General features: G+C 45.1%; 2 protein-coding genes across 3 annotated transcripts in view; both read right to left on the bottom strand.

Moving 5' to 3' along the window:
- LOC144697805 (uncharacterized) overlaps positions 1-26506 on the bottom strand; it is a 174435-nt gene that overhangs the window by 52608 nt on the left and 95321 nt on the right. The window contains 1 exon segment of the mRNA XM_078569795.1: positions 1484-2035. Within this exon segment, the coding sequence (XP_078425921.1) occupies positions 1484-2035 (552 nt within the window).
- LOC144698202 (uncharacterized) lies at positions 10521-13855 on the bottom strand. 2 transcript variants are annotated; one of them, XM_078570171.1, is made up of 2 exons: positions 13673-13855; positions 10521-11725 (listed from the first exon to the last, which is right to left on the bottom strand). In XM_078570171.1, exon 2 carries the CDS (start codon positions 11614-11616, stop codon positions 10909-10911), a length of 708 nt encoding a protein of 235 aa, XP_078426297.1. In that variant the 5' UTR covers positions 11617-11725; positions 13673-13855; the 3' UTR covers positions 10521-10908. The 2 variants fall into 2 exon arrangements, with proteins under 2 accessions (XP_078426297.1, XP_078426296.1); XM_078570170.1 differs by lacking the exon at positions 13673-13855 and adding an exon at positions 12814-12929 and having other exon boundaries at positions 10857-11725.

The raw sequence follows: 26506 nt of genomic DNA, 5'->3' as shown, positions 1-26506 counted from the left end.
AGAGGGCAATTAAGAGTTAACCACATTGCTGAGGGTCTGGCCTCACATGTAGGCCAGACCAGGTGAGGATAGCAGATTTCCTTCCATAAAGGACATTAGTGAAGCAGATGGGTTTTTACAACAATCAATGATAGTTTCATGGACACTATCACTGAGACCAGATTTCAATTGCAGATTTTGAATATCATGATGAGGTTAGAAGTCTGGTCAATATGCTCAGGTTCTGAAGGTGAAATCCACAATTTAGAGATTCTAAAATCAGTGTTGCCACTGTAACCAAACTGCTACTAAAATGTTTAAGGAGCTAAGGTGACATTTTACATCTACAGTTTGACCATAACATTGGTTAATACCGTTACTGTTAAACTTCCAGATAATTCCACAAACAGCAACTTCAAGCAGAAGGAGCAGAATAAACGAGATGGAGAGAAACACGAGAGCCCACAGGCGAGGACCACATAGAGCAGGTTCACACACCCAGGGACGGGCTGGGTTGCCGTGCCTGGGGGTGGGGCGGGTTCACACACCCAAGGCTCACCGGGAATGATCAGAATAAGGAAACCGCCCAGAAAACTACCAATAGGAATCTTCAGCTGAACACATCACTCATTCTTAAAGGGACGAAAGGGGTCCTGACACTGTGAAGTTAAAGGGGCAGACACAGCTTCAGCCTTCTCTCTGTTACCTTTCTGATAGTTAAAGGCTGGTAGGAGTGAGGTATATTTAAAAGGACAGTGTGTGGGAAGCACACATCAATAAAACTGGGAATTCTTGGACATACGCTGCAGGTCGTTCTTTTTCTGGGAATCAAACTGTTGTATTATTGTCACAGCAGTTAACAGCCTCCTGTGAACTCCTCCAGCTTCTAGTTTAATGCAGATTTTAACCCAATAAATTTCAGCATGTTTCGATTCAGTGACTTGGGACTGACACACAAACACGTTGAAACATTTTAGACTTATTAAGAACCATTTTCCGTCTGGAAACTTAAACTTGCTGTTTCACTTTCAGTCAGGAACAGATCACAATTTTACACCAACCTTTGATTTGGCAGCACGTTTCCAGCATTCACCGTTGTTCTTCCTGACTCTAAACCCAGTTGTAAAAGAGCCTTCTGTTCTGTGTCTAGGAGCTCTGAACCATGGAAGAGAGCAGCTGGGACACATTTCTTACACACCTCAGGATTCACCCACATTGGGATTGTGCCGTCAGTGAAGAAAGATGAGAAAGACCAAAGTGTTGTTTGGGGGTCCCTCAGTGTGACCCTGATGGACTGTGTCCAGGCTGAAGTTCTGTTCCTACCGTAAGATCCTCCCCCAGATTGTCCTTTCTGACTCCAGCCAGGTGGCGTTAAACACTCAGGTGGGGAAAAACAAAAATATACAAACAAAGCTGATTTATTTCACATTTATTCAGAATATTGAACCTCATCATCAGGTCAGGACAGTCAGAATGAACATGGTTCAGTCCTGGTATGATTAACAACATCAACAGGAGTAGAATCCAAACCTTGCAATCGCTTGTGAATCCACTGGTGTGTTCGCAGGTGTGATGACTGAGTGAATGCCTTTCCGCAGGCATTACAGGTGAACGGCCTCTCCCCACTGTGAACTCGCTGGTGTTTCAGCAGATAGGATGAATGAGAAAATCTCTTCCCACACACAGTGCAGGTAAATGGCCTCTCCCCACTGTGAATGCTCTGGTGTGTCAGCAGGTTGGATAACTGAGTGAATCCCTTCCCACACACAGAGCAGGTGAACGGCCTCTCTCCAGTGTGTACTCGCTGGTGATTCAATAGGTTGGATGACCGGGTGAATCCCTTCCCACACACGGAGCAAGTGAATGGTCTCTCCTCAGTGTGAACCTGTTGGTGTGTCAGAAGGTTAGATGAACGAGTGAATCCCTTCCCACAGTCAGAGCAGGTGAACGGTCTATCCCCCGTGTGAAGTTGCTGGTGTATCAGAAGGTTGGATGAATTAATGAATCCCTTCCCACAGTCAGAGCAGGTGAACGGCCTCTCCCCAGTGTGAATTCGCTGGTGATTCAGTAGGGCAGACGGACAGCTGAATCCCTTCCCACAGTTGGTACAGGTGAATGGCCTCTCTCCAGTGTGAGTATATTGATGTGTTAGCAGATCCTTTTTGCTTTTAAAGCTCTTGTCACAGTCAGAACAATTAAAAAATTTGTTATCAGAGTGAACAAGTTGATGTGTCAGAAGGTGGGATGACTGAATGAATCCCTTCCCACACACGGAGCAGGTGAACGGCCTCTCCCCAGTGTGAATACGTTGATGTACCAGCAGATCTTTTCTGCATTTAAAACTCTTCTCACAGTCAGAACATGTAAACGGTCTCTTATCAGTGTGAACAAGTTGGTGTGTCACAATGTGGGATGACCGAGTGAAGTCCTTCCCACACACAGGGCAGGTGAATGGCCTCTCCTCAGTGTGAACTCGCTGGTGTGTCCGAAGGTTGTACAAATGGGTGAATCCCTTCCCACAGATGGAGCAGGTGAACGGTCTCTCCCCAGTATGACTGCGCCGATGAACTTCCAGTTGGGATGGGAAATTGAATCCCTTCCCACAGTCCACACATTTCCATGGTTTTTCCATGGTGTGGGGGTCCTTGTCTCTCTCCAGGTTGGACGATTAGTTGAAGCCTTGTCCACACACAACACGTGAACAGTTTCTCCCCACTGTGAATGGTGAGATATTTTTGTAGACTGTGTAACTGCTTAAAGTTTTTTCCAAAGTCAGTTCACTGGAACACTCTCACTCGGGTGTGTGTGTGTGTTGAGGCTTTTCCAGTCACACAGATGTTTGAAATCCTTTCCCAAAGACAGAATAGACGAACATTTCTCCTTCCACATTCAAAGGTTGATGATGCTCAGGTCCTGATGAATTCAGTGCCTCTGACAGATCTTGTTGTGATGTTAGCTTTGCGTTTTCTGTCTGCCAGTCACCCCCGTTTAATACCCTGTAAAACGAGTTTACAAAAGTCATCACGTTAAATCCAGGACTGAAATTCTGAACAGACAATTCTAGTTTCTATGGAACATCCTTTTTTCTCTTGTTCCCCCAAACTGTAAATCCCCGTCCCACACACTCTCCCTCCTCCCTGGGCTGAAATCCAAACCCATCTCACCATCTCCACCATTTCTTTCCTCCACTCCCAGTTTTCTCCCTCCCTCTCCTCTGCCTGGGTTCAGTTCTCCAGCTCCTGTGTCTCTGATTCAGGGTCTCAGGCGGGATCCCAGCTGCCGTCAGGCGGGACACAGGAGGGGGGACCCTCCCGGGTGGGTCTTACCCGGACCCTGTGTCCGTCCCCCAGTTTCTGAGCCCCCGGGCGGCCCGCGGTCTCCCCGCAGTTTTTGAATCTCCCGCTCCGGAGCCTCTTCCCCTGAACCCGGCTCTGTCACCGGGAAGAAGCCCCGGAGCTGCAAACACGGGTCATGGAAGCTGTGATCCGGGATTGCGGCCTACACCGGGTGTTTCTGGATCCTCCCCACCCCGGCTCCCAGAACCGCTGCTCCCTCCGCCTCAGCGAATCTCACTCGCGTCTCCCGCACTCCCAGGGCTCTGAGCAAACTGACACTGCGCATGCTCCAGGTATCATCAGCATTGCGCCTGCGCGTTGGGCTCCTGCACAGTGACTAGGGCACTTTCACACACGCAGGAGATTGTGGGTATCGGCAGTGCCATTGAAACACAAAATAGAGAACGAAAACAATTTTCTGATACCCAATTGTGAACAAATAAAAAGAAAAATCACACGTAAATCCTAGTAAATGGGTGGTCTGCCATGTTCCATTTCTTGAAGTGATTTAAACATATCTCAAGCCAGCTCAAACGTGTTAAGGGCAAGTCATGTTCAACTAACTTGCTGTGAATTCTTCACAAATGCCCATTCCCCTTCCTTCTGCTGTATAATGGAAGTTCCGTGCATTGATGTTTCTTTATCATTTGGTTCTGATCTTTATTGATTGGTCTATGGCCAAAGTTTCAATCCCATAACCACAAAGTAATCACAAAAAAAATATTTTTCACTCACAATTACCCAGCACCCCAGCAGCTGGGATTCTGCATTGCGACTGGAGGAGCTCCTGCTCATAGATTCTGCTTCCAACAAATGTTGTTCTTATAGTGGCTGTCCCTGTGATTGATTTTTTGCGGGCTTTTCTGGGGTGAAATTGCCCGTTGCCCCCGTGTAGTTGGAACCCTGGTTTTGAAATACTGTCCGTATGATTTTAAGGCTTCCTGGAATAATGCACCGATGGAAATCTGCAATAATCCATGGTCCCATCTGAGTTGCAGATTTTAATGTGATTGTCCAATCTAGAAAAAATATCATTTCACCCCTTTAAACCTGATTCAGCTGATCCCCTCCACACATACTGCAAAAGATTATCTTTGAGATCAGCTGTTCCTTTATAGTCTGTAAGAAATACAAAAAATTCTGGAAAAATTCAGCAGGTCTGATAGCATCTGTGGAAAGAAAGACAGAGTTAACGTTTTGAGTCCGTATGACTCTTCTTCAGAGTCTGTGTTATTCTGAATTATGACATTCTCCTGAACCTGTCCTATTTTTTTCGAGTTATCAACAGTCACGGATTGCAACTCTTTTGAGTACAATCACAGTTCTTGGTTTCCGGGAGTGGGACATGAACCCACAACCTTCTGATTCAAAGGCGAGGGTGCTATGGACTGAGCCACAGCTGATCCTCCTGAACCTGTCCTAACCCTTCTGCCAGTTCACTTATTGGAAACAGGGACTCTCCTTGTTTTAATGTTAACACTCCATGTCTCCCCAGTTATTCATTTAAGTCAGCCCATGAATTGTTTGAGCATTGTTTCATCATGTTCCCACATTTCATTAACAAATGTTGAAACGTATGCTTCACACCCACAGGGTTTCATCTCTTTAAAGCCACAAACAGAAAGGTCCAGTTTTCTCCTGGAGGTTGAGACAAATCAGCTTTCAAAATGATGCAGAGTTTCAGCCAATGAGGGACATCCGGATTCAGCCCCGCCCCTCATTCACTCCGATTGGTTGTAGGATCACACGCTCACGATCGGACCTCCAGCTCCGCCCCCTCTTCCTATTGGTCCGGAGTTTCCGTCAATCCACCCGGCACAGCGATCTGGAGCAGGCGCAGTGTGTGTAATGGCGGTGGACAGAAGCTTGTTTGTCGGATCCACAGGAGGTAAGATAAAGAGCGGAGTGGAGGGAAAAATAGAGCCGGTGGGTGGATGGGGAGGGTTCGTAAGCACTCGATGCGGCTCTGAACCCAAAGTAAGAAACTATCTGTGGGGCGAAGGCTGCGGGATCGCGTCTCCAGCAAAAGGCCCGGGTTAACGACCGCCATCTTGAGCGGGGTTAATGTGTAGCATGGCGCATGCGCAGTCATCCCTGTCAGCAGGAGGAGAGAATGTTGTGCATTTCTATCCTGGACTGACGGGGATGGGTTTTGGAAACTCCTTTTACAGGGGATTGGAAGGGGAGGATTTACACACAGCAAACTCCAAGCAAAGATCACATTAAGATCTGACTCGAGTCACTCGATTCATCAGGACCTGGATATTATCAGTCTTTGAGTTTAAGCATTGAGTTCCAGGTCATTAACACTCAATGTGTGAAATTTCTTCCTCACATTCCCCCTGTAGATCTTACCCTAAATCTTAAATCTGTGTCTGTGATACTTTTATGATTAGCTAATACCTTATGTTTTTTTCATTCATTCATAGGATGTGGGCTTTGCTGGATGGGCCAGCATTTATTGCCCATTCCTAGTTGCCTTTGAGAAGGTGGTGGTGAGCTGGCCCTTCTAGGTGGTGGAGGTTCAGGGTTTTGAGTTTCTGTCAAACTTCTGGTTGAGTTGTAATCCCTCTTTTTCAACCCTTCCCTCTCCCACCCCAACCCTTCTCTCTCTTCCTGTCTTCTCCCATCGAGGTGCCTTGTGTAGGCCCAGACTGGGTGGCAGATTCTCTTCCCTGAAGGACATCAGTGAACCAGTTGGGTTTTTATGACAATCCAGCAGTTTTCATGGTCACTTTTCCCTGGTGCCGGCCCCACAAATTACCAGATTCATTCAGCTCAATTTCACAACCTGTTTTTGTGGGTTCTCTCTCACTCCTTTTTCTTTGTTTTAAATCAATTTCACAGGGTATTAGAAGGGGAGGATTTGCAGCTGGGAAACTGAAACCAAACATCACATCAGGATCTGACAGAGTTGCCCAGCTTGTCGTCACCCAGATATCATCGGAAGTTGAACATGGAAGGAAAAAGCACCGTTCGCAGTGGGGAGAAACCGTACACGTGTTCTGTCTGTGGACGAGGCTTCAACCGATCATCTAATCTGTTGAAACATAAATGCAGTCACAACAGGGAGAAACTGTGGAAATGTGGGGACTGTGGGAAGGGATTTAATTACCCATCAGAGCTGGAAAATCATCAACGAATTCACACTGGGGAGAGGCCATTCACCTGCCCTGAGTGTAGGAAGAGATTTACTTGTTCGTCCAGCCTGCTGAAACATCGGCGAGTTCACACTGGGGAGAGGCCGTTCACCTGCTCCGAGTGTGGGAAGGGATTTGCTCGGTCATCCACCCTGCTGACACACCAGCGAGTTCACACTGACGAGAGACCTTTCAAATGCCCAGACTGCGGGAAGTGCTTTAAAAGTCCCCGGGAACTGACTGCCCATCAACGTGTTCACACTGATGAGAGGCCATTCAGGTGCTCGCACTGTGGGACTGGGTTCAAGACATTATTTCACCTCACTGTTCACCAGCGAATTCACACTGGGGAGAGCCCATTCACCTGCTCCAAGTGTGGGAAGGGATTTGCTAACGCATCCACCCTGCTGAATCACCAGAGTGTTCACACTGACGAGAGACCTTTCAAATGTCCAGACTGTGGGAAGTGCTTTAAAAGTTCCGGGGACCTGATGATCCATCAACGTGTTCACACCGATGAGAGACCGTTCAGGTGCTCTCACTGCGGGACTGGGTTCAGACAATCATCTCAACTCATTGTACACCAGCGAATTCACAATGGGGAGAGACCATTCACCTGCTCAGAGTGTGGGATGGGATTCACTCGCTTATCCATCCTGTTGACACACCAGCGCACGCACACTGGGGAGAGGCCATTCACCTGCTCTGAGTGTGGGAGGGGATTCACAACCACATCCTCCCTGCTGAGACACCGGCGAGTTCACACTGGGGAGAGGCCATTCAGCTGCCCCGAGTGTGGGAGGGGATTCACAACCACATCCTCCCTGCTGAGACACCGGCGAGTTCACACTGGGGAGAGGCCATTCACCTGCCCCGAGTGTGGGAGGGGATTCATAACCTCATCCAAACTGCTGAAACATCAGCGAGTTCACAAGTGATTGGGTTTTTCTGTTAATCACATCCATGACTGAACTGTGTCCATTTGGTCTGTTTCTGCTGATGTTAATAAACTCCAGTCCAATTAATATTCTGGATAAAGTCAAATAAATCAGCTTTGTGTTAAACTTGCACTGTGTTGAGTCTTTTTAATATCTCTAACACAAATTAGTTCCTTTTGAAGTGCTCTCCCTCTCCTCTGTCTCCTTCATCCACACCTCCAACAACAAGTGTGAGGAGCTCATGGAACTTCTTTGTCACTAAGATTGAGACAATCCGATCAGCTGCTTCCCTCCTTCCACTGGCCCACCGGGCCAAACTCTTTCTAAAGCTTCCCCCCTGCCCCTTGCCCTGAACCTGTTTTTCTCCCGTTTCGCCCCTCTCCCACTTCTTGCCCTCTCAGAGCTCATCTTGTCAATGAGACCTGCCTTCTGCTGCCTTGACCCTATTCTCACGAAACTGCTGACCATCCATTTTCTCTATGTTAGCTGATATTGTTAACGGTTCTTTCTCTTATCTGTCCCTCTTGCCTTAAAATCCACCACCATCACCCTCCTGAGAAGAAACAAACCTTTATCCCACCATCTTTACAAACTACCACCCCATCTCCAAACTCCCTTTTCTCCACAAAGTCCTTGAACTTGGTGTCCCCCAAGGATCTATCCTTGGCCCCTCCTATTTCTCATCTACCCGCTGCCACTAGGTGACATCACCCAAAAGCACCGTGTTAGTTTTCACATGTACACTGACAATGCCCAGCTCTACCTCACCACCATCCCTCTCCATTCCTCCACTGTTACTAAATTATCAAACTGTTTATCTGACACCAAGTACTGAATGAGCAGGAATTATCTCCAATCAAAATTTGGGAAGACCAAAGCTATTGTCTTTAGTCACCACTTTGAATTGTCAAGGAACTATCAGATTTTTTTCTGATATTATTGTGGGATATTGTGAAACAAGCTTATGGTTCTGTGTGTGTGTGGCTAATTTAATTAACTAAAGACAATTAGACTGCAAGGTTTAAATTATCAAAGGAGTGAGGTGTAAAAGAAGCATTTGAAATGGGGATGAGTGAGCTGGAATGAGGTCTCAGTGGATAAGGTGTGAAGGTAATTTATATGTTTAGATAAAGAAGGAGTTGTTTGATTTTCAAAGGGATGGTGTAATGTTTACAACTGACAAGATAAGTCAGGCAAAGTGATTGCATTCGTTTTTCCCAGAAGTGCTGGCCATAATAACAACGTGAAAGATTTTTATATTCTGGGAAAAGTAACTTTGAAAGAGAAACAATGGGATTTACAAATCAAAAGGTATAAAATATATTTAAAGAAGGATGGAAGGTTGTGTGGGGTATGGCCATGTGAGAACTTGAAAGGTGCAACGTGTGAAACAGACTTGGGGAGGGGGGAAGCCTCTAGCTACCCTCCAGAAGTTTGCTGTTCCAGTAACCAAGGTTGTGTTAAAAGCCGTTGGAATTTCACTGTCGAGTGGCTGCTTGTGGTAATAGTACTGAATGTCTTTATAAATTAGGAATCTATTTGGGCTGTTGCCTTAAAGGAAGTGTGTAGTTGGTAGTCTGGTTAAGTATGAATTTTGCGAAATGCTATAAGATTAAGTAATTGTGTAACCGTGATTTTGTGTGTGTGTGTGCTTAAGTTTTTTCTTCTTTTGTTAATAAATACTTTAAATTAATCTTTAAAATCTCTGAAGGTGGCCGTGGACTCATTACTTCTGACTTCAGTGCACAAGCCTCCTTGTAATAAATGCAAATAGAAAAATCATTGTGATAGTTTGGCCAAGTCTCCCTTGTGGATTTGATCAGCCTGGAAAATTCTGTTCCATAACGGCCGTGTGCATCCCTCTCCCTGGGAACTGTCTGAGGCTCAACCACACTGTTCACAATCCTGGTGTCAGATTTAACCCCAAGATAAGTTTCTGACCACATATCCACACCATCACTAACACCAGATATTTCAATCTCCATAATGTCGCCTGTCTCCACCCCACCCCAGCTCATATGGGACACTTGCCTTTATTAACCGAGACACAGAATATAAGAGCGAGGAGGTTATGTTGGAGTGTATACAATGTGAGTTAGGCCACAGCTGGAGTACTGTGTGCAATTCTGGTCACCAAACTATAGGAAGGATGTGATTGCACTGGAGAGGGTGCAGAGGGGATTCACCAGGGTGTTGCCTGGGCTGGAGCATTTCAGCGATGAAGAGAGACTGGATAGGCGAGGGTTGTTTTCCTTCGAGCAGAGAAGGCTGAGGGGGGACCTGATAGAGGTGTACAAAATTATGAGGGGCATAGATCGGGTAGATAGGAAGAAACATTTTCCCTTAGCGGTGGTGTCAATAACCAGGGGGCATAGATTGAAAATAAAGGGCAGGGGGTTTAGAGGGGATTTGAGGAACCAGCAAGATCCCACAACTAATCTGATAATGAGCAGATAATCTGTATTTGTGATGTTGATTTGAGTGTGGAAGGGGATGTGTAAAGAGCTGGTCATTGTATAGAGATGTGAACCAAGGAAATGGTACCTGTGTGTAATAGTGACACAGCCTTGTGTTCACACTCAGAACAATACACATATATCCTTGTGGTTATGGTTTGAACAGGGCAAGATGACGAATATGGTGAACAAGTTAAATATAAATATCTCCAGTGTAGCTGCAGCTTCTTAGATCAGAGCTGGGGAGAAGAGAGCTCCGAATCCACTGCATTATCTTCCCATTGGAGAGGTTGTGCAGTCAGTAGTTTAGTGGGAATAGTGTCAATGGAGCAGGAGGTGTGTCTCATGGACAAGATGAGCTCTGAGAGGGCATGAGGGGAGGTGGGAGAGAAACTAGAGGAAGATGTGAGTTCAGAGCTCAGTATAAGGGGAACTTTAGGGGAGGTTTGGCCCAGTAGGTTAGGGGAAGGGAGGGAAACAACAGAGGCAGCCGGTTGGATTGTCTCAATTTTAGTGACAAAGAAGACCATGAGCTGCTCCTCCATGAGCACTTGTTGGGGGTGAGGATGGAGGAGACAGGGGAGAGGGAGAGCAATTCAAAAGGAGCTAACACGTTAGAGATATTAAAATGACTCAACATACTGTGTAATTTAAAACAGAGCTGATTTATTTAACTTTTATCCAGAATATTAATCCCTATAACTGGGCTGGAGTTCATTTACATCAGCAGAAATAAACTAGGAACGTAGTTCAGTTCTAAGTGTGATTAACAGCAAAATTCAAGCACTATAAGTTTTTTTACTTATTCGTTCATGGGATGTGAGTGTCGCTGGTGTCACTGGCTGGGCCAGCATTTATTGCCCATCCCTAATTGCCCTTGAGAAGGTGCTGGTGAGCTGCTTTCTTAAATCACTGCAATCCATGTGGAATAGGTACACGCACAGTGCTGTTAGGAAAGGGGTTCCAGGATTTTCTTCCAGTGACAGTGAAGGAATGGCGATAATAGTTCCAAGTCAGGATGGCGTGGGGCTTGGTGGAGAACATGAAGATGGTGGCGTTCTCATGCATCTTTGTGAACTCGCTGGTGTCTCAGCAGGGTGGATGAGTGAGCAAACCCCTTCTGACATACGGTGCAGGTGAATGGCCTCTCCCCAGTGTGAACTCGCTGGTGCTCCAGCTGGTTGGATAATGTAGTGAATCCCTTTCCACACAAGGAGCAGGTGAACGGCCTCTCACCAGTGTGAATGCGCTTGTGTGTCAGCAGGTTGGCTAACTGAGTGAATCCCTTCCCACACTCGGAGCAGGTGAATGGCCTCTCTCCAGTGTGAACTCGCTGGTGTACAGTGAGGTCAGATAATTGCCTGAACCCAGTATGGCACCGAGAGCACCTGAATGGCCTCTCATCAGTGTGAATACGTTGATGGCGCATCAGTTCACCAGAACTTTTATAGCACTTCCCACAGTCTGGGCATTTAAAAGGTTTCTCGTCAGAGTGAACTCGCTGGTGAGCCAACAGGTTGCATGACAGAGTGAATCCCTTCCCACACTCGGAACAGGTGAACGGCTTCTCCCCGGTGTGACTGCGCCGATGAGATTCCAGCTGAACTGGAAAATTGAATCCTTTCCCACAATCCCCACATTTACACGGTTTCTCCTCAGTGTGACTGCGCTTGTGTCTCGACAGGTCAGATGATCGGTTGAAGCCTCGTCCACACACAGAACACGTGTACGGTTTCTCCCAACTGCGAACGGTGTTTTTTCCTTCCATGTTCAAAATCCGACAATATTCAGGTTACGATAAATTGTGCAACTCTGTTAGATCCTGATGTGATGTTGGGTTTGAATTTCCTGACTGTAAATTCTTCCCCTCTAATATCCTGTGAAATTGATTTAAAACAGAGAAAAGGGAGTGAGTCTCTCTCTACCCACAAAAACACAAAGGCAGATTGTGAAATTGAGCTGAATGAATCTGGTAATTTGTGGGGCCGGCACTAGGGAAAAGTGACCATGAAAACTGCTGGATTGTCATAAAAACCCAACTGGTTCACTAATGTCCTTCAGGGAAAGGGATCCACCATCTCATCTGGATCTGGACTCTGGCTTCTAAGGGAGAACAGGCAGACTTTGAGATGTGGGAGCATTAGGGGGCAAAGGAGAGGGATTTTATATATCCACAACTCAACCTAAACTTTGACAGAAACTTCCAAACCCTCAACTTCTACCATCTGGAAGAACCAGAGAAGCAGGTGTATATGAAAACCATCACTTCCAAGTTCCCCTCCAAGTTGAAACTGTCCTGACTTGTCTGACTCCTAGTACTGGATGAACAGAAATTTCCTCCAGTTAAATATCGTGAAGACCAAAGACATTGTCTTCAGTCCCCGCTCTAAACTATTCCATAGCCACTGACTTCATTCCTCTCCCTGGAAACTGTCCCAGGCTGGACAAGACTGGGCACAATCTCAGTGTCATGTTTCCCCCCAGCTGATCGCCTGACCACAGAACACCGCCTATTTCCACCTCAGCAATCTCACCTGCTTTTCCCCTGAGTCAGCTAATCTGCTTCTGCAACTCTCATCCATTCCACTCCCTAAATTTGAATATTCTAATTCATCCCACATTCAACCTCTCTGTAAAGCTGAGATCATCCAAAACTCTGCTTCCCTTCACTACTCTACTCACTGAGCTACTTAGGCTTCAGGTTGAGCAGTGCTTCAAATCTTAAAACTTTCATCTGTTTCCAAATCTCTCCAAAGCTTTGCCCACACCTGTTTCTGTCATCTCCTCCAGCCCCACAGCCCTCTGAGATCTCTGTGCTCATCTAATTCCGGTCTCTTAAGCAACCCCATTTTCAGTTCCTTCAGTGTTTGTGGCTGGGCCAAAGGCAAAAACTCACAATATCCCTCATGAAATCTCTCTACCTCTGTAACTTACTTTCCTCATTAAGACACTCCTTCAAACCTACCTCTTTGACCAAACTTTTGACTTTCTTCCCTGATATCGCTGTGTGTCTCGGTGTCAGATGTTGCTTTGTAAAACTCCCATAAAACACCCTGGAATGTTTGATTACATCAAAGGTGCTATATAAATGAAAGTCAATGTTACAGACTTGGACACATATCACCATTATAAATGTAAGTCAATGTTACAGACTAGGACACATATCACTGTTATAAATGTAAGTCAATGTTACAGACTGGGACATACATCACCATTATAAATGTAAGTCAATGTTACAGACTGGGACACACATCACTGTTATAAATGTAAGTCAGTGTAACAGACTTGGACACATATCACCATTGTAAATGTAAGTCAGTGTTACAGACTAGGACACATATCACCGTTGTAAATGTAAGTCAATGTTACAGACTGGGACACACATCACCGTTATAAATGTAAGTCAATGTTACAGACTAGGACACACATCACCGTTATAAATGTAAGTCAGTGTTACAGACTTGGACACACATCACCGTTATAAATGTAAGTCAATGTTACCGACTTGGACACATATCACCGTTATAAATGTAAGTCAGTGTTACAGACTTGGACACACATCACCGTTATAAATGTAAGTCAGTGTTACAGACTGGGACACACATCACCGTTATAAATGTAAGGCAGTGTTACAGACTTGGACACACATCACCATTATAAATGTAAGTCAATGTTACCGACTTGGACACACATCACCGTTATAAATGTAAGTCAGTGTTACAGACTGGGACACACATCACTGTTATAAATGTAAGTCAATGTTACAGACTGGGACACACGTCACTGTTGCTTCATCACTGGATGAAGATCCTCTCAGTCTTTACCTAACAGTTTTGCGGAAGCCCCTTCACCACACGGGCTGCAGCGGTTCAAGAACAAAACCCACCATCAATTTCTGAACAGGTAACTGGGGATTGGCAATATGAGCTGCCTTGCTACTGACTCCTATAAACCCATCATAAATTAAAAGTATCTGCCTGTGTGAAATGGATTAACAGCTCCTACAGGCATCCTTCTTCCTCCCGCTCCCGGCCGCTCCCATTCAGACTCCAGGAGCCGCGCTCACTCTCTCTGAGGCTGCGCTCAGCCTGGAGCCACACTGCGCATGCTCCGCTCAGACAGGCGGCTTCCGGGGACGGAGCCGTCCTGCGCCTGCGCGTTACTGCCCTTCTGGTGGAGATAGGGCGTATTCATTCGCGCGGAGCATTCTGGGTCTCCTTATCCGCCATCATTCAAAAAGCGTCCGGAGGGTGAGAAGTCTGTTCCAGTATTTTTGATACAATCCGTTATTTACACCGAGAGGCTCAACACTGTTGATATTTCTGCTAGTGACAGGTCCGAGTTAGCAGCCGCCATCTTTATAGGGTTAATGTGCAGCCTGGCGCATGCGCAGCCGCCGTCTTTATAGCGACAGGGCGCAGGCGCAGGCGCGGCCATCCTCGGACCGGATGCCGGAAGAAAATATGTTGTGAATTTCGATCCTGGATTCACAGTGAAACTTCCCTGGAAACTCCTTTTACAGGAGTTAGAACAGGAGGATTCCCAAGCGGGAACCTCAAACCAAATATCATGTCATGATCTGACAGTTACCTGATTCATCAGGACCTGAATATCATCGCCCTCTGAATGTGGAAGGTGAAATGTCTGTGGGCAAAGATTTCAGATATTAGAGAGACTGGGAAACTTTTAATGATCTTTTCATCTTTTAATGATTACATCGATCTCATTGGGAATGTTGAAGAATTTGTTCTATGCAGGCAAATTACCTCGTGTGCTTATATAAACATACTTGGCAGCTAAAATGGGCAAACCATTGAGCTGTGTTATTAGTGAGAGCTACAGTCCCAGTTTTGGGTAAAGTTTGTTGTCCATGTTGCAATTCATTCAGTCCGCTGTGTCCGTAATGACCAACTAGTAGTCATCCAGCCAGATCCCAATTTCCAGTTCTTGGTCCGTAGCCTTGCAGGTTACATCACTTCAAGTGTACATCCAAATACCTAGAGCCATAGAGCTATACAGCACAGAAACAGGCCCTTTGGCCTATCATGTCTGGCCCGGTCATCAAGCCCCTATCTGCTCTAATCTAATTTTCCAACACTTGACCTGTAGCCCTGTATGCTATGACATTTCAAATGTTCATCTAAATACTTCTTAAATGTTTTGAGGGTTCCCACCCTTTCAGGCAGTGAGCTCCATATACCCCCCACCCTCTGGATGAAAAGATTTTTCCTCAAATCCCTCTAAAGCTCCTGCCCCTTACCTTAAATCTATGCCCCCTGGTTATTGACCCTCCACTAAGGGGAAAAGTTTCTTCCTATCTACCCTATCTATGGCCCACATAATTTTGTACACCCCAATCAGGTCCCTCCTCAGCCTTCTCTGTTCTAATAAAAATAACCCCAGCCTATCCAGTCTCTCTTCATAGCTGAAACATCCAGCCTAGGCAACATCCTGGTGAATTTCCTCTGCACCCTCTCCAGTGCAATCATATCCTTCCTACAGTGTGGCGACCAGAACTGCATACACTACTCCAGATGTGGCCTAACTAATGCTTCATACAGCTCCATCATAATGTCCCTGCTCTTGTATTCAATGCCTTGACTAATAAAGACAAATATCCAATATGCCTTCTTAACCACGTTATACACCTGTCCTGCTGCCTTCAAAGATCTATGGACATGCACACAAAGGTCCCTCTGATCCTTTCTACTTCCTAAAGTCCTATCATTCTCATGTACTCCCTTGCCTTGTTAGTCCTCCCAAAATGCATCACCTCACATTTTCAGGATTAAATTCCACTTGCCACTGTTCTGCCCATCTGACAGCCCATCTATATTGTCCTGTGGTCTAAAGCTTTCCTCCTTGCTATTTCCCACACCACAGATTTTCATTTCATCTGCGAACTTACTGATCATAGCTCCTAGATTCATGTCTAGATCATTAATGTACACTTTTTAAATGTTATGAGGGTTTCTGCATCTACCATCCTTTCAGGCAGCGGGTTACAGCTCCCCACCACCTTCTGGGTGAAAAAGAATTCCCTCATATCCCCTCTATACCTCCTACTTCTTTCCCTCATCATGGACCCCTCAACCAAAGGGAATAGTGCCTTCCTATCCAATCTATCTAAACCCCTCATAATTTTATACATTTCCTTTAAGTCTCCCCTCAGCCTCCTCTGCTCCAAAGAAAACCACCCCAGCCTATCCAATCTTACCTCAGAGCTAAAATTCTCCATTCCTGGCACATCTTCTTATATCCCCCCTGTACTCTCTCTGGTGCGATCACATCCTTCCTGTACTGTACACAGTACTCTAGCTCTGGCCTAACTAGTGTTTTATGCAGTTCAAGTAGAACCTTACTGCTCTTATATTCTATGCCTTGGCTAATAGGGGTAAATATCCTGTAGGCTTTCTTAATCACCACATCTACCTGTCCTGCTACCTTCAGGGATCCGTGGACATGAACTCCAAGATCTCTCTGTTCCTCTACAATTCTCAGTATCCTTCCATTTATCATGTAATCCTTTGCCTTGTTTTCCCTACAGCTTTCTTCCTCATTATCAAACACACAACCATTTTTGTATCATCAGCAAACTTCCTGTTCATGTCCATTAGATTGGAAAATAGCAAATATAACTCCTTTATTCAAAAAGGGAGGGAGACAGAAAGCAGGAGGCTATAGATCAGTTAGCCTAACATCTGTCATAGGGAAGATATTAGACGCTATTATTAACAATGTTATAGCAGGGCACTTAGAATAATTCAAGGCAATCAGGAAGAGTCAACATGGTTTTGTGGAAAGGAAATCATGTTTAACCAATTTATTGGAGTCCTTTGAAGGACTCACATGTGCTGCAGATAAAGGGGACGCAGTGGATGTACTGTACTTAGATTTCCAGATGGCATTTGGTAAAGTGCCACATTAAAGTTTATTACAGAAAATAAAAGATCTTGGTGTAGGGGGTAACATATTGGCATGGATAGAAGATTGGCTAGCTAACAAGAAGCAGAGAGTTGGCATAAATGGGTCTTTTTCTGGTTGGCAGAATGTAATGAGTGGTGTGCCATAGGGATCAGTGCTGGGGCCACGCCTATTTACAATTTATATAAATGACATGGATGAAGGAACCAAAGCAATGGTTTCTAAATTTGCTGACAACACAAAGATAGGTAGGAAAGTAAATTGTGAAGTGGACATAAGTAGGCTACAAAGTGAAATAGATAGGTTAAGTGAGTGGGCAAAGATCTGGAAAATGGAGTATAATGTGGGTAAATGTGAAATTGTTCATTTTGACAGGAAGAATAAAAAAGAAGCTTATTATTTAAATGGTGAGAGATTGCAGAACTCTGAGATTCAGAGGGATCTGGGTGTCCAAGTGCATGAACCAGAAAAGGCTGGTGTGCAGGTACAACAGGTAATTAGGAAAGCTAATAGAATGTTAGAATTTATTGTGAGGGGAATTGATTACAAAAGTAGTGAGGTTATGCTTCAGTTGTACAGGGCATTGGTGAGACCACATCTGTAGTATTGTGTACAGTACTGATCTCCTTATTTAAAGAAAGATGTAAAAGAAAGATGGAAGCAGTTCAGTGAAGGTTTACTAGACTAATACCAGGAATGTCTTATGAGGAAATGCTGGACAGGTTAGGCTTGTATCCACTGGAATTTAGAAGAGTAAGAGGTGACTTAATTGAAACGTTTATGATCCTGAGGTGTCTTGACAGGGTGAATGTGGAGAGGATGTTTCTTCTTGTTGGAGAATCTAGTCACCGTTTAAAAATAAGGGGTCGCTCATTTAAGACGGAGATGAGGAGAAATTTTTTCTCTCAGAGGGTTGTGAGTCTTTGGAGCTCTCTTCCTCAAAAGGCAGTGGAAGCACAGTCTTTGAATATTTTTAAGGCAGAGCTCGATAGGTCCTTGATTAACAAGGGTGTGAAAGGTTATCGGGGGTAGGCAGGAATATGGGGTTGAGGTTACAATCAGATCAGCCATGATCTTATTGAATGGCAGAGCAGGCTTGAGGGGCTGAGTGGCTTACTCCTGCTCCTAATTTGTATGTTCGTATTTAGGTCTGACTCAATTATATAAACCACGAATGAAGGAGCCAATACTGAGCCCTGTGAAACCCCACTGGAAACAGCCGTCCATTCACAAAATACCACCCATCGACCATCATAATCACTTCCTGCCATTGAGCCAATTTTGGATTCAACTTGTATTCAACTTGTAACTTTCTCTGGGATCCCATGAGTTTTTATTTTTCTGCCCAGTCTGCCATTTGGGACCTTGTAGATGTGGAGAGAATGTTTCCATTTGTCGGAGAATCCACAACTAGGAGCCAGAAATACAAGATAGTTACTGATAAATCCAGGAGGGAAATAAGGAGAAATATGTTTACTCAGAGTGGTTAGAAAGTGGAACTCACGACCACAGGAAGTGGTTATGGCAAAAAGCTAAGATAATTTCAAAAGGAAACTAGATGAGTACATGAGAGAAAAAGGAATAGAAAGATGAACTGAAAGACTGAGCTGAGTTAGATGGAATGGAAGGGGAAGCGTGTGGAATGTAAACACCAGCACACACTAGTTGGTCCAATGGCCTCTTTCTATTCTATATTTTCTCTTTTTACAGGCTTGGGGTGTCAAAGGGAAACTAAAACCAATTATCAAGATCTGTCAAAGCCACTCAATTCATCAGGACCTGAATATCATCGGCCCTTGAATGTAGAAGCAGAAATGTTTGTCTGTTCTGTCTGAGGAAAAAATTTCAAGCATCAGCGTGACTGGAAAAGACACCCACACACTCGAGTGAAAGTGTTCCAGTGTACTGACTGTGGAAAGAGCTTTGACCAGTTACACAGCCTGAAAAAGCATCATACCATTCACAGTGAGGAGAAATTGTACACGTGTACTGTTTGTGGACAAGGCTTTAATTGATCACCTAACCTGGAGAGACACAAGGATGACCGCACCATGGGGAAACCATGGAAATGTGGGGACTGTGGGAAGGGATTCAAATACTCATCCCGGCTGGAAACTCATCGACACACTCACACTGCGAGGAGACCGTTCCCCTGTTCCATGTGCCCAAAGGGATTCGCTCGGTCATCCGACCTTCTAAGGCACCAAATCACTCACACTGAGGAGAGGCCATTCACCTGCTCCATGTGTTGGAAGGGATTCATTAATTCATCCGACCTTCGGATACACCAGCAAGTTCACACGGGGGAGAGGCCGTTCACCTGCTCTGCCTGTGGGAAGGGATTCAGTCAGCCCACCTGCTGGCCCACCAGAGAGTTCACACTGGGGAGAGACCATTCTCCTGCTATGACTGTGGGAAAGCATTCATCCATTCATCCCATCTGCTGAGACACCAGCGAGTTCACACTGGGGAGAGGTTGTTTACCTGCTCTGAGTGTGGGAAAGGGTTCACTCAGTCATCCCACCTGGTGAGGCACCAGCGAGTACACAAGTGACTGCAGGGGTTGGATTCTGCTGTGATTGCAGCTGTTAATCACATCCAGGACTGGACCATGTTCATTCTGAGAGTTGGTGTTCCTTTCTGCCGATAATAATTGCACTGAAGTTTAATATTCTGGTTATATATCAAATAAATCAGCTGTGTTAAACTCATTGTTGTAGATTTTTGTTTTTCCCACCTGAGTGTTTAACATCACCTGGCTGGAGCTCAGAAAGAACAAACTGGGGAGGATCATACGGCCGGAACAGAACTTCAACCTGGACACAGTCCAGGAGCACGATGACCATCCACACGTTGTTCCTGTTGGATAAAATCAAACACTGCATTTATTCTCCGTCTAGTTATCTGACTTTCCATTTTATACAGTTTACACTGATCTCCATGGTAACACACATATTGCGTTTCCTTCTCTCGTTACTGAATACTCAATCTAAGACTTGTTTCTCCCAATTTATGTAGAACGCCATATGGACCTTCCCAAGTAGCCCCCCCATTTAACAATATTTTTAACGTCACTTCATCTCCCATTGAACAGTTTATGTAACAGGTGGGGTGTTTCTCCCTGGAGGTGTTGAGATGGGCAGCACCATCTTCTCCATTGCCTGTAGCAGGGAGAATGCTGAGGTTTGTTGGAGGTTCTGGAGAAACTGGTCCTGAGTCTGTTGAGTAGCCATGGGGTGTGGGACCCGGTGGGAAGCACGATCTGGATTGGACAATGAGCTGTGACCGGGGAGTGAACAGGAGTGGAGTGAATGGTCATTAAGACACCAGGTGGGGCAGTGACCCAGTCATTGGGCTTGATCAGATCATCAGCTCCGTTCATGACAGCTTTTTCAGTGTCGTTTCTCCAGAGTGATTAAACATCTTGACCATCCCACTAGAGTCTGGGCGGTAGGGGATGCAGAAATGTTGTTCCACACCCACAAGATGACACAGCTGCTGTATTGCCTCTGCTGTGAAATGAGAACCATTATCACTCTCTATCTTTTTCAGAAAGCTCCATCTGGTAAAGATCTGTTCCCACAAAGTTTTAGCTGTAGGTGACTGCATCATTTATACAGACAGGGAAAGCTTCAATCCACCATGTAAACATACCTATAACTACCAGGATATACCGGTCCCCCCCTTTTACTGTGTGTAATAGGCCTGTATAATCAAACTGCAATATTTTCCACGGAACATCATTCAGATGGGATATGTCCATTGGGACCTTTCACTTCACAGGTCTAGATTAATTTGGACACAGATGAGACACAGGTTCAGGTGGTGATGGATGTCCTGGTGCATTGAGAACTCAAGGAAAGAGAAACGTGCCCCAATTTGATCCATAAACAAAATTAATTATTTTCTAAGACATTAAGGTGTGACCCAATTCAAATTAGAGCCATTCTTGTGATAGGAATGTTGAGGCCATGATCAGATCACCAATCATCTTATTGAATGGCCGAGCTGGCTCGAGTGGCCTAACCCTAATTCATATGTTCGTATCATGTATAATGGGGGAGACCTTACTTGCTGTGAGTGATGAGGGAAAGTCTTTCCTATGGTGCCTAGCCTCTTTGGCCATAATCACAATGATTGTATTTTGGGTGGATCGCAAGGAATCCCCTCTGGAGCAGCTTTCCTAGTGAGTCAGTCTGTCCGGTTATTACCATCACCCTCTTCACTAACCCCTGCCGCTAATGCACCTTCACCCTACAAATAGCAACTTGTCCTGGTCACTTACCAGCAATATCTCAAATCATTCGGAGTTTGAAATGGTGGGTGAGAGTTTTCCTTTTTGCTGTGGAGAGGCTGTGTTTTTGTTGCCGGAGAAGTAGGTTTACACTAAGGGAGTTACAAATAAAGGAGCTTTCAGAATAGTTGGTGATTCTCTCAGTAAGAGCTTGAAGGGCTGTGATCATAATAACCTCAGCTTTCTGGGCTAAATATTGTGGTGGGTGTTTAATAGGATACTATGGCAGTCATGGGGAAGTAAACACACAGCAGGAGTCTGATACGGTCCTTGTATTTTTTTCTTCATTCATGGGATGTGGGCTTCGCTGGCTGGGTCAGCGTTTTTGCCAATCCCTAGTTGCCCTTGAGAAGGTGGTGGTGAGCTGCCTTCTTGAACCGCTGCAGTCCATGTGGTGTAGGTACACTCACAGTGCTGTTAGGAAGTGAGTTCCAGGATTTTGACGCAGCGACAGTGAAGGAATGGTGATATATTTCCAAGTCAGTGACGTGGAGGGGAATTTCTAGGGGGAGGTGTTCCCATCTATCTGTTGCCCTAGTCCTTCTAGATGGTAGTTGTCGTGCGTTTGGAAGGTGCTGTCTAAGGAGCTTTGGTGAATTACTGCAGTGCATCTTGTAGATGGTACACACTGCTGCTACTGTGAGTAGATGGTGGAGGGAGTGAATGTTTGTGGATGGGATGCCAATCGAGCAGGCTGCTTTGTCCTGGATGGTGTAAAGCTTCTTGAGTGTTGTGGGACCTGGACATCCAGGCAAGTGGGGAATATTCCATCACACTCCTGATTTGTGCCTTGTAGATGCTGGACAGGTTTTGGGGAGTCAGGAAGTGAGTTGTTCATCACAGAGTTCCTAGCTGCTGACCTGCTCTTGTAGCCACAGTAGTTATATGGCTAGTCCAGTTCAGTTACTGGCCAATGGTAACCCACAGTATGTTGATAGCGGGAGATTCAGTGATGGTAATGCCATTGAACATCCAGGAGCGATGGTTGGGTTCATCCTTGTTGGAGATGGTCATTGCCTGGCACTTTTATGGTGCGAATGTTATTTGCCACTTGTCAGCCCAAGCCTAGATATTGTCCAGGTCTTGCTGCATTTGGACACGTATTTCTTGAGTATCTGAAGAGTTGCAAATGGTGCTGAACATTGTGCAATCATCAGCAAATATCCTCAATTCTGACCTTATGATGGAAGGAAGGTCATTGATGAAGCAGCTGAAAATAGTTGGGCCGAGGACAGTACCCTTAGGAATTCCCACAGTGAAGTCCTGGAACTGAGTTGATTGACCTCCAACCACCAAAACCATCTTCCTTTGTGCTAGGTATGACTCCAACCATAAGACCATAAGACGTAGGAGAAAAAGTAGGCCGTTCGGCCCATCGAGTCTGCTCCGCCATTCAATGAGATCATGGCTGATCTGACAATCCTCAGTTCCACTTTCCTGCCTTTTCCCCATTACCCTTGTTCCCTTACTGCTAAAAATGTGTCTACCACAGCCTTGAATATACTTAGTTATCCAGCCTCTACAGCTCTCTGCGGTAAAGAATTCCATAGATTCATTACCCTCTTATAGAAGATAATTCCTCCTCATCTTTGTCTTAAATAGGTGACCACTTGATCTGAGATTATGCCCTCTGGTCCTAGCCTGCCCCACAAGGGGAAACAACCTCTCAGTATCTACCCTGTCAAGCCCCCTAAAAATCTTATACGTTCCAATAAGTTCACCTCTCATTCTTCTAAACCCCAATGAATACAGGCCCAACCTACTCAACCTCTCCTCATGAGAAAATCGCTCCATACCCGGGATCAACCTTGTGAACCTTCTCTGGACTGCCTCCAATGCCAGTATATATTTCCTGAGATAAGGGGACCAAACTGTTCACAGTATTCTAGGTATGGTCTAACTCGTGCCTTGTATAATTTTAGCAAGCCTTCCCTATTCTTACTCTTCATTCCTTTTGAAATAAAGGCCAACATTCAATTTGCCTTCCCTATTACCTGCTGAACTGATATGTTAGCTTTGTGGGACTCATGCATGAGCACTCCCAAATCCCTGTGTGTGGTAGCTTTCTGCAGTCTTTCTCCATCTAAATAATATTCAGCTTCTCTAATCTTCCTGCCAAAATGCATAATCTCACACTTTCCCACATTATATTCCACGTACCAAGTTTTTTTTCCCACTCACTTAACCTGTCTATATCCCTCTGTGGACCCTTTGTATCGTCCTCACCATTTGCTTTCCCACCTATTTTTCTGTCATTTGCAAAGTTGGCGATAGTACATTCACTTCCCACATCTAAGTCATTAATATATATTGTAAAAAATTGTGACCCCAGCACTGAAAGGAAGTGGCTGCAGAGATAGTGGAGGCATTGGTCGAAATATTCCAGCACTCACTGGATTCTGGGAGGGTCCAAGCGGATTGGAAAACGTCTAACCTGATGCCCCTGTTCAAGAAGGGAGGGACTATAGGCTATAGGCCAGTCAGCCTAACATCTGTAGCTGGGAAAAAGGTAGATTCCATTATTAAGGAAGAAATAGCAGGACATTTAGAAAAGCTGAACGCAATCAAACAGAGTCAACATGGTTTTGTGACAGGGAAATCATGTTTGACAAATTTGCTAGAGTTCTTTGATGATATAATAAGCATAGTTGATAAAGGGTAACTTTAGTGTATTTAGATTTCCAGAAGGCATTCGACAAGGTGTCACATAAAAGATTATTGCTCATGATGGGAGTTCACGATATTTGGGGGTATTGATTGAGAATTGGTTAACACACAAAAGACAGGGAGTCATGATTAATGGGTCTTTTTTCAGGTTGGAAAGACGTAACTAGTGGAGTGCCACAAGGATCAGTCCGAGGGCCTCAATTATTTATGATCTATATTAATGACTTGGTGGAGAGGGCAGAGTGTAATGTGTCCAAACTTGCTGAAGATACAAAAATAGGTGGGAGGGCACATTATGATGAGGACATGAGGAATCTTCAAGCGGATATAGATAGGCTGAGTGAGTAGGCAAAAGCTTGGCAGTTAGAGTTTAATGTAGGAAAGTGTGAGGTTATGCACTTTGGTAGCGAGAGTCAAAAGGCAAACTATTATTTAAATGGAGACACTCCAAAAAAGTGCAGCACAGAAGGATTTGGGTGTTCTTGTGCATGAAACACAAAAAGTTAGCATGCAGGTGCAGCAAGCGATTAGGGAGGCAAATTGAATTTTGGCCTGTATTGCTAGGGTGTTGGAGTTTAAGAATAGGGAAGTCTTGTTTCAACTGTACAGGGTGTTGGTGAGGCTGCACCTGGAGTACTGTGTACAGTTTTGGTCCCTGTATTTAAGAAAGGATATACTGGCATTGGAGGCAGTTCAGAAAGAATCACTCGGATGATGCCTGACATGAAGGGGTTAACTTATCAAGAACGGCCAAACAGGTTAGACCTTTATTCATTAGAGTTTAGAAGAATGAGGGGTGATCTGATTGAAACATAAAAAATACTGAGGGGGCTTGACAGGGTAGATGTTGAGAAGATGTTTCCACTAGAGAGGGAATCTTGAACTAGGGGACACAGTTACAGAATAAGGGGTCTTTAAAACCGAGATGTGTAGGAATTTCTTCTCTCAGAGGGTAGTGAATGTCTGGAATTCTGTACCCCAGAAAGTTGTAGAGGGTAGATCACTGAAAGTATTTAAAGATTTTTGAAATACTGGGGAGTTGAGGGCTATGTGGAGCTGGCGTGAAAGAGGAGTTGGGGCCTGGAGCAGATCAGCTATGATCTTATTGAATGGCCTATTCCTGCTCGTATTTCTTATGTTCTTAGGATCCATGTGTCACTCTACTAGTTGCAGGTCGCCATCCTGAAAATGCAGCCCTTATCCCAGCTCTCTGTCTTCTATTAGTTAGCCAATCCTCTATCTATGCTAAAATACTACCCCCAACACCATGGCCTCTTATCTTAATAAGTGGCCTTATGTGTGGTGCCTTATCAAACATCTTTTGGAAATCCAAATATATTACATCCATTGGTTCCCCTTTATCTATCGTGCTTGTTACCTCCTCAAAGAATTGTAATAAATTCGTCAGGCATGATTTCCCCTTCATGAAGCCTTTCTGACTCTGCTTGATTATATTATGCATTTTTAAATGCTCTACTATTACATCCTTTATAATATACTTTAACATTATCCCAGTGAGGGAGGTTAAGCTAACTGGCCTTTTTTTTGTCTCCTCCCTTTGTGAATACAGTGGAGAGTTTTCCCCCGATTCCCATTGACTCCAATGTTACTAGAGCTCCTTGATGCCACACTCGGTCAAATGCGGCCTTGATGTTAAGGGCAGTCACTCTCACCTCATACTGCAACATCACAGGCAACTGGTAGTTGTGAGGCTGCAATCTTTTAATGCCTTTGCTTTGTACTTCAATAATTCATCTATTCCATCCCACTCGGGATACTCCCTTAACTTGGGCTTTATTCATAATGTCACTGTGATATGTGGGGTGTGCAGAATTATTGTAGTAAACTCTACCAGGTACTCTATGGGCTTAACTAACCAGTGAACGCTTGATATTGGCTCAGTACACTGGGCCAGTGACCTTTCCACGGAGGTGAATGTGCCTGAGAAGCACCCAACTGAAAAATCTTTTCCATTTAGCTCCTGCATCACTGCAGCGGATATATATTGTTCTGACAGTGCCAGCAGAGCTGTGGAATTAATTGGATAGATCTTCCGAAGAGCCAGCACAAGCATGATGGGCGAAGTGATTTTCATCTGTTCTTTTGGAACAGTGTATATTCCTCATCCCGTGATGGAGAGAGGAACCAGTGACTATGGGATTGAACGTAGCTAGAATCAGCACCTTCAGGGCAGGAGAGAGGCATGGGAACAAGTGGCAAAAGCTTTAAAATCTCAGTGTATTCCTACAAGAGAGAAGCGGTTTAAGTCACTTTGAGCAATTCGAGTATGGAAGAGCATTTATTCACGAGGATTCATGTGTGTCTTTTTATTAATTGATCTCAATTATTTTCTTTCCCCTCTGGGGGTTCAATGGTGCTGCTGTTACCCAACATTCCCTGCGGATGTGAATATGCCCTATTAACACTCCAGGAGCCCAGTACGCAGGCGCAGTACTGGACTGTATCTGGAGCATGCGCAGTGTCACTGTGATCAGAGTCCTGCAAGTGCGGGAGAGGATTTTTTCAGCGGGTGAGATTTGATGGGGCGGAGGGAGGAATGGAGCCGGGAGCCGGGAGTCGGTGTCGGGAGGGAGTGGCGGCTTGACAAACACCTGAAGTAGGCCGCAAATCCAGAATAAGCCTCTGCAGGTCCCGCGTTTTCAGCTCTGGAACTTTTTCCCGGAAATAGGCCCAATTTAATGGTCGCCATCTTGGTTCAGTGGCCGTCTTGGTGACGGAACAGAGCATGGGCGGGGCTTCATGGCACCGGTGA

This window comes from Cetorhinus maximus, chromosome 23, assembly GCF_964194155.1.
Source record: "Cetorhinus maximus chromosome 23, sCetMax3.hap1.1, whole genome shotgun sequence".
NCBI lineage: Eukaryota > Metazoa > Chordata > Chondrichthyes > Lamniformes > Cetorhinidae > Cetorhinus > Cetorhinus maximus.
This window is presented reverse-complemented; position numbering and strand designations above follow the sequence as displayed.

Excerpts from the sequence above, each read along its gene's own strand:
- LOC144698202 (XM_078570171.1), bottom strand. The coding sequence starts at position 11,616 with ATGGAAGGAAAAAACACCGTTCGCAGTTGGGAGAAACCGTACACGTGT.